Source organism: Carcharodon carcharias, chromosome 21, assembly GCF_017639515.1.
Source record: "Carcharodon carcharias isolate sCarCar2 chromosome 21, sCarCar2.pri, whole genome shotgun sequence".
Taxonomy (NCBI): Eukaryota; Metazoa; Chordata; class Chondrichthyes; order Lamniformes; family Lamnidae; genus Carcharodon; species Carcharodon carcharias.
In genome coordinates, this window is record NC_054487.1 from 84,722,801 (window position 1) to 84,731,817 (window position 9,017).

The 9,017-nt window shown below is 45.0% G+C and overlaps 1 protein-coding gene across 1 annotated transcript in view; it reads right to left on the bottom strand.

Annotated features, from left to right (window-relative positions):
- The window catches only part of LOC121293083 (anoctamin-4), a 170,415-nt gene extending 162,448 nt beyond the window's left edge, over positions 1-7,967 (bottom strand). The window contains exons 1-2 of the mRNA XM_041215679.1: positions 7,862-7,967; positions 5,703-5,945 (exon numbers count right to left, since the gene is read on the bottom strand). Of these exons, the coding sequence (XP_041071613.1) occupies positions 5,703-5,945; positions 7,862-7,967 (349 nt within the window). The remainder of the gene's footprint in view (positions 1-5,702; positions 5,946-7,861) is intronic.
- Positions 7,968-9,017: the final 1,050 nt, after the last annotated feature.

Genomic DNA, 9,017 nt, shown 5'->3' on the forward strand with positions numbered 1-9,017 from the left:
AAAAAAAAACGTTTTGTTCAACATTTTCTTCTTTCATCCTGTGTTTCTTTCCCTCTCTGTACATGATTTTGTTTTGAATTAAATATTCTAACTTACAATTCTTGGTTTAGACTCTATGGCTGGGATTTTCCAGCCTCGGTCCGATGGGAGGTGCCGTGGTGGCCCAGCCATCCATTGATTTACGGCAGGACCAATCCCGGCGGCCTGTGTACCCTATGCCCTATGTACCTCAGTAAAGATTCTTCAGTCCTATTCATTGGAGAGACGTAACCTTGCTTGTCCTGGTCACCCAGATCCAAGATTCCTTGTACAGGTCAGTGAGCTGTTTCAGTTCTCTAGTTGGAACAAGTTGCAGTGCGACAGCTCCCTGAAGCTTTGTGAGCAAAGGTAAATGTCACTCATTCGCCATTGACTGCCAAATACAGCCACAGGAGTTCTTTCCCAAAGCCGGCAGGCAAATATTATTAATCACAATGAAAGACTGACACAATCAATAGGCACATGTAATTCATAAATACTTCCTACTTCAATTTCCATATGTTATTCAGGCATCTGCAAAATCTGTGCCTCCTCACAATGTACAAAAAGAGAATTCAACTGGTAAACTGTATGACAAGGTTATTTTCACATATGCAGAACACGGGACAATCTGTTGAAGGGTCATGAGACTCGAAACGTCAACTGTGCTCTCCTCCGCCGATGCTGCCAGACCTGCTGAGTTTTTCCAGGTAATTCTGTTTTGTTTTATATCATTGACTGGGTTGCAATGTCATTGATTATTCCATACAAGCTCGCCAGATTATAAACCAAAGATGCTTCACATCATTATCATGAGTGTCATTTCATGCAAACAAAATCATCTCAAAGTTCAGATTCTTGAACTCTGTGCCTTTCAGTTTGTTGGCAGGGCACATCTCCCCCAACATCAGACATCACCAAATCACTGGTGTTCTCTCACCTCCAGTTCCATTCCATTCACCTAACGTCATCTCGAAGCTCAATGTTTTTTCCTTACCCTTGGTTTATAGTGTATATATATGTCACTAGCTATCTTTTACAAACCATCAGCATTGCCAAGATAAACTCAGCAACTGACCTCGCGCCCTACATGATCCATCCCAGATTCATGGAGCTGAATTTTATGCAGTGGGAGCCATGGCTCAGGAGAGGCCCCATGTCAGTCTCCCAGTGGCTGGAAAGCCTAAGCCTGATTAAATCGGAGGGGGGAAAGGGACTGAGGTGGGATTCCTGGCCAGCAGCAGGATCTCAATCCCCAATTCAGTGTTGAGGCACCTGGCATCAGGCAGGGTGTGGCCACTGAAAGCCTTCATTGGTGCTGGTGGCAACAATGAGCTACTGGCCTCTGATTGGCTGGCAGCTCTCAGCGGGTGGGATTTTCACTGTTGAGGACCTCAATTGTGGGGAAGGCCTCTCTGCAGCCAATTAAGTGGCTGAAAGGCATCTGATTCTGTCTGGCATCCCCCACAGAACTAATGGGGTACCCTGCCAATTCTCCAACTGGTGGGTGAGACCACAATTGGCCTGATAGAATACCAGCCATAGTTTTTGCAGCACAGAAACAGGGCATTCGCCCATCTGGCCTATGCCAGATCTTATGCTCCACAAAAGTCAACTCTTCCCACCTTTCTTTATCCAATCCTATCAACATATCCTACAACTCTTTTCCCCTTTGATGTGTTTAACTCACCAAGGCTCCCTCAGCAGCACCTTTCAAAGCCGTGACCTCTACCATCTAGAAGGGCGAGGGCAGCCGATAGATGGAAACACCACCACCTGCAAGTCACTCACCATCCTGACTTGGAAATATATCACTGTTCCTTCACTGTCAATGGGTCAAAATCCTGGAACTCCCTCCTTAACAGCACTGTGGATATACCTACACCACATGGACTGCAGCGGTTCAAGAAGACAACTCACCACCACCTTCTCAAGGGCAATTAGGGATGCACAATAAACGTTGGCCTAGACCACATCCCAAGAACGAATTCTTAAAAATTCTAACTTTCTGGCAAATGTACCCATTCTACTTGCTTCAACTAATCCTTGCAGTCGTGAGTTTCACACTCTACTTGTCGGGTAAGGAGGTTTCTCCTGAATTTATTACTGGATTTATTAGTGACTATCTTATATTGATGACCTCTCATTTTAGTCCCCCACCCCACAACCCATCCACCACCCCCCAAACCCCTCCAATGTCCCCCACACTTCATTTTGTGGGTTTTTCTCTGTTGCTTCAGACCATTGCATAGATGCCTAAGATTCATTTGTATACACAGATCTACTCCTCAATCAATGCTGCTCTTTACATTATGTTAAGAAATCATGTATTCACCTAGTGGCTTCTGCAGCAACCCAACTGTGCACCATTTGTTCAAGGAACAGAATCTTTTCTGCTGATGTCGAATAGCATACATCAGGTGATGGCTGATTCACAGCCCATCAAGAGTCAAGCTATTCAGAAATGTCTCCTCAGGCAATAAAAGGGATACAGCCAGGAAAATACCCCTCTTCCCAAAGCAAAGTATGATACAACACTCAACTCATTTCTGGGATGAAGGGCTTATCCTATGAATGAAGGTTGAGCTGGGCCTATATCCATTGGAGTTTAAAAGAATGAGAGGTGATGTTATTGAAAATTATAAGACCCTGAGGGGACTTAACAGGGTGGGCACCAGGAGGATGTTTCCACTTGTGGGGGAGTATAGAACCAGGGGATACAGTTTAAGAATAAGAGATCTCTCTTTTAAGACTGAGTTGAGGAGAAATATTTTCTCTCAGAGGGTATTATTCTGTGGAATTTTCTTCCCCTGAGAGCAGCTGGGCTATTGCATTTATTCAAGGCAGAGTTAGATTTCTGATAGACAAGGGAGTGAAGGGTTATGAGTGTACAGACAGGAAAGCAGAATTCAGACCACAATAAGATTAGCCATGACCTTATTGAATGGGGGAGCAGGTTTGAAGGGCTGAATGGCCTACTCCTATGTTCCTCTGTTCCTACCAAAAGTCCAAGATTAACATTGACATTTTGGTCAAATGTGTTTTAACCTTATTCAAGCTGCTTTTGCTTTGAAAGAGATGCGCTTGTCCCAAATCTACGACTACTACCATCTAGAAGGACAAGGGCAGCAGATAGATGGGAAAACCACCACCTGGAAGATCCCTTCCAATCCACTCTCCATCCTGACTTGGAAATATATCGGCCGTTCCTTCGCTGTCGCTGGGTCAAAATCCTGGAACTCCCTCCCTAACAGCACTGTGGGTGTACCTACACCACATGGACTGCAGCGGTTCAAGAAGGCAGCTCACCACCACCCTCTCAAGGGCAATTAGGGATGGGCAATAAATGCTGGACTAGCCAGCGAAGCCCACATCCTGTGAATGAATTTAAAAAACTATTCGGGGGACAAAAATGGTTCAGTAATATTGGAAAATAGTGTCTAACAAATTTGCAGCCCACAATCACTGGAGGTTTACCGGTTAAAACCACCAAAGGCACATAAATGTCAAATCTATCCATTTCCAACTGCCAGTAATCCGCTTAATATTGTTTGCCATTCAGCCTTGCAACTAATTACAAATTCAAGAATGAAGAACATCAGTTTAAATTAGAGTTCTGAATGACTGAGTACAAACCTGCAGAATTCAATCTTCTCACAATCAGGTAAGAGGTAAATCAATTATAAAGTGTGCTTTGGGAGCCTATATGTCATGAACCTGTCCTTTACCAGTTTGCATTTATGTCTCGTCATCTGGTTATATAGGAACAGGAGTAGACATTCGGCCCATTGAGCCTGTTTCGCTACTCAGTATGATCATGGCCAACCTGATTGTGGCCATTGATCTCCTACACTAATCCTTTCTGACTGCAACTTTAAATGACAGGCACCTGACCTAAAGCTGGGGCAGTTCCTTCCTTAAATCACATCAGAGCTCTGAGGATGTCACTGGGACACAGTGCATTCCTAATGCCAAAACTGTGTGAGGAAAACCGACTGGTTTTCACTGCTGGTTAAAACCTCTCAGGAAATGGGACCAAAGCGGAAGAGGTCTAGAAAGTTATTCTGCGTCCCTATGGTGCAGAAAACCCATTTATTTTGAATAAATTCAGTGTCAAAGTAGTCCTGCAATCAATCGATCCCAGATCAGGCACTGGATCCAGATCAGTGCATACTGTCAAACCATTAAATCATCGAACCATGAATGATAAAACACCACCAGTGAAGAAGGTGCAATTTACATATTTCCACTATTTTCCATTATTGAAATAATCGTGGTTTTTTTTGTGAGAATTTTGTTGGGACTGTTGTTGCTGAGTGTTTAGAAATTCAGCTCATTAGAGTTTGCAATTTTAGTGGAATGTCACAGCATCAAACCCATCGGAATAAAGGAACAAAGACAGCACTATACGGTTCTATAAGTCTTGTCATGGATATTGCAAAGTATTTCACACTAAAAGGGGGAGGAAAGAGAACATGCGACAGAGTTTTACAGCAGTGGGATTTTATGTTCCCGTTGAAGTCAATGGAGTTTAGAATGTCCCGCCGCATTTTCCAGTCCCCATCCCCACTGCCACAGGGCTGTAAAATTCCGGCCCACGGGGATAGTTTGGATCAGAGCCAGGGTGGATGAGAGGGTTTCAGGAATGGCAGAGTGAGATGGTGAGATTGAAGGACGTGGGCAGGGAGCTGCTGAAGAAGTGGATCACACTGACTGAAAGGTGGACGAGAAGGAGCGGAGATAAGGAGACGTCTAGACCTCAAGTGTGGAGGAGAAAATAGCACTTAACAAAGTTATAATAGTTCCTCTGTCTGACAGCCCTAGTTTTAACCTGGGTGAGTGTAGGGCTGGCAGGGTCAGTGTTAGACCTGGGCCATTGTAACTGATGGCACTCATTAACACAGGAGGGCAGCCTGAATCCAGGATACAGCTCGAATTCTTAACTCTCAGGGGAGTGTAGTGGCAATATCACTGGACTAATAATCCAGAGACTCAGGCTTTAGGGAAGTAAACTGCATCCTTACCTGGTCTGGCCTACATGTGACTCCAGACCCACAGCAATGTGGTTGACTCTTAACTGCCCCTCTGAAATGGCCGAGCAAGCCACAAAGTTCATAGGCACTTAGGGATGGGCAACATATGCTGACTGCCAGTGACGTCCACATCCCAATGAAAGAATAAAGAAAAAAAATGCTGCATTTCATTTATTAACACTCCTGTGAAAAGCCTTGGGGTGTTTTACTTTCTCAGTGTGGCGGACTCATTGAAGAGGTGCTAGTCCCAGCTATTTTCTTTATAACAAATTCGTTCTTGGGACATGGGCATTTATTCCCCATCCCCAGTTGCCCTTGAGAAGGTGGTGGTGAGCTGCCTTCTTGAACCGCTGCAGTCCATGTGGTGTAGGTACACCCACAGTGCTGTTAGGGAGGGAGTTCCAGGATTTTGACCCAGCGACAGTGAAGGAATGGAGATATATTTCCAAGTCAGGATGGTGAGCGGCTTTGCAGGTGGTGGTGTTCCCATCTGTCTGCTGCCCCTGTCATTCTAGGTGGTAGCGGCCGTGGGTTTAGAAGGTGCTGCTGAAATGCAGGTGCAGGTCGGTGACCTTATTTGGCTGAAATGTTGAGTTATCACTTTCAATTAAACAAAAAACAAGGGGAAAGGTGCCTTGTTATTCATCCTACCTTCAGTTTCTTGGCTGAGAGTTTCCTGGCTGCTGTCACAAGAAGGCACTGGAGTGATGGAGAGTGAAGCTGGACACGAGGCAGGGGCTGACCGTTCCATCTGCAAAACAAATGACTTGGAAGGAGGCAGCTTGAAGTCCTTGTACGTGTACTGGGGTTGAGGGAAAGGCATTGGGCCATCTTGAGAATAAGGTGCTGACCATCCAGAGAGACCAATGGCTAGCTGCCCTGCCAGGTCAAAACCTAGAAAAGGAAAACAAACTGGTGACGTTGAAAGGTTTGAGACATAACTTGAAGGGAATCATTCATTTCAATCAAAGGCTCGCTGTTAGTGGATTGCATATGTTTATGGTCACAACAAAGTATTGTCAGACCTGCAGCAATAATCTCCCTGCGACTCAGACCCAAGTGACTTTAAGCAACAAGTTTTAATACGCATTGACTAATGTTGCAACCAGTCCCCAGGCAGGATTCCCCCAATTCGTTACCTTCCCAAACAGGGCCCCAATTTTGTTACGCTGCCGGGTGAGGGGGAATGAGCTGGCTCCCCTTCTTTATTCAACCCCCTTGGTTGCTCGTGACAAGATTAATGTAAAGGGGATTCCTTCCCCCCACCACCAATCCCCCCACCTGTGGATACCTTTTCCCCACTCCAAATGTATTTATTTCTTAGAAGGGGGCAATTTAACCAGGCTTTCTTGAGTCAAAGAAAGAGTAAGTTTATTGGTTACTAAAACTCGAGAAAAAATAATAAAAATGCAACACACCTACACACAGATCAGAAATGAGAAGTTAAGAGTCCAAATAAAAGTTCAAAAAGTATTTATACGAATGTCTTTGACTTGTCTGTGAAGTGTAGATGGTGGTACACTGCAGTCATTAAGTTGGGTGATTCCAGTAGAGCTGACTTTGGTTTGGAGATACTTGGTTCTGCAGGGTAGCTGAAAGGCTGTCCTATTTCCCTTAGTTTATGGCTTCTGCTGAGCTTTGCCTCCAGCAGCAGCGAGATGGGGAGAGATACTTTTGCCTGCAAGTTGCAGGAGGTGACTTTAGTTCTTCTGTCTTCTGTCACACACAGTCACGCACTGCACTGCTCTGCAGCTAGCTTTTTATCCCATTTTTTCCCTGTATATTCCAGGAGGGGATATAGTCACATGCATCCATCTCAGAACTATTTACATATCCTGAGATATAAATCAATGGGGGATGGATTTTTGGGTGACTGCTGCAACGTGCAAATTAGTCTTTGTCTCCATAACCACAGGAGATTAAAGTTCAGTCTTTTGCATTTTTTCTATATCCCTTTCAAGCAACTATCTCTGCTTGAAGAAGGCCATGATAACTTTTCAGGTGCGACATTCCATGTTCTCTCATGACAGGTCTGTCAGTATAATCCACATCGGAATTTTCCAGAAAATGTTAGTTTTACATTATCAGCCATCTTTTGCTTAGTGTCTTGTTTGTATTTCTTTAAAAATACACAAGTCTTCCTTAAAAAGTTCAAGATGCCCATAAGTAATTCATGGCTGTAATCTGCTTTTCATGACGCTTGTCCAGCACCATGAACGGAATGGGATTCATTCTCATTTCGTTACAAGGGCAAAAAGTATAAAACAACAAACACACCCTCACACACATTCATTCCCCTAGCCTTGGTCAATATTATCTCTTCAGTTCTAACCGGGTCTCTTTAAGCTCTGGACAGGGTGTCTATAATCATATTTGAGTTCTTAGCAATGTAAGCGATTTTTAGGTGGTACGGTTAGAAAAACAAATTCCAGTGGAATAACCTGGCATTCTGGGTCTTCAACTGTTCCACAAAGGTTAAAGGGTTGTGGTCAGTAGAGACTGTCATCTCTCTGTATCCATTTCGGATACATAGCTCAAAGTATATGAGAGCCAGTAGCAAACCGAGGGTTTCCTTCTCTGCTGTGGAGTACTGTTTCTGATGCTTGTTTAGTTTTTTTGGAGAAGTACCCGATTGGTCTCTTTATCCCTGATTCTTGTTATTGGAGGAGGACAGCCCTTACCCCGATGTCACTCTCATCGATGGCCAGTTTAAACGTTTGGTTAAACTCTGGAGCTGCGAGCACAGGTTCACCTATTAAAATGGCTTTCAGCCTTTCGAAAGCTGTCTGGCATTTCTCAGTCCACACTACCTTTGCTTTTCTCTGTAGTAGGTCTGTCAGCCACTCTGCTGAAGTTTGGGACGATCTTGCGATAGAACCCACATATCCCCAGGACCCTCATGATTTCCCGTTTCATTGTGGGAATGGGGAACTGGGATATGGTTTGTAGCCCTGGGCAGTACTTGTCCTTGACCCACCACGTGTCCTAGTTAGGTCACCTGAGCCTTAGTGAACTCACTCTTTGCGAGATTGACCACTAGTTCAGCTGATGTACTCTCTGGAAAAGGGCTTCCAGTTGCTCTAAGTGAGTCTCCAAGGGGTCACAGTACACCAGGAGGTTGTCTAGGTAAACTATGCAATTGGATAAGCCCCCACTACCTGGTCCATCAGCCTTTGAAAGGTGGTTGGGGCATTTCAGAGTCCAAAAGGCATGGCTCAATGCTGGTATAACCCATCCTGAGTTATGACAGTGGAGATTTCTTTCACGTGGGCAGTTTAGGGAACCTGCCAGTATCCCTTGAGTAAATGTATCTTGGTAAAATAGGCTGCTTTACCTACCCTATCTATGCTGGGGTATCGTGTAGCAGTTGGCTTGGGTCACTGCACTAACTTTTCAGTAGCCGATGAAGAACCTTGTGGAGCCATCCGGCCTGGGGGACAGCACAACTGGGGAGCTCCAGCCCTTGAAGTTAGGCTCCATTAGTTGTTGCTCCAGTGTGTAGTTAATCTCCTCCCGAACCTGGGCCAGCTTCTCTGGGCCTGGACAATAGGGAAGTTGCCTTATGGGAGGGGCCTCTCTCACACCCACGTCAAGGAGGTCTCTAGGGTGGTGCAGCCTGGCTTGTCCCTGCATTAGCCTTTAAATGCAGTGAGCATCCTCGCCAAGTCTGCACTCAGGTGGGTAAATAAGGAGCCTAAGTCTGCTAATAATGCTGTGTTGGTTAGCTGGGTAGTAGGGGGTTCAACGTGGATCTCACCCACTTCTCCCTCCAATTCATCCCCACTGTTACCCTCATCTGTAGATCGGTGCCAAAGGACAGGCCATTACCTACTTGTCCCCTTCTTGGCTGTGATATCACTTTATCATGTTGACATGACATAGCTTTTGCCTTATCCCCCATCTGGGGTCTAAATTCGCTAGTTTACTTCCCTGAACTTCTTTGTTACTCTGTACAGGCCACTGAAC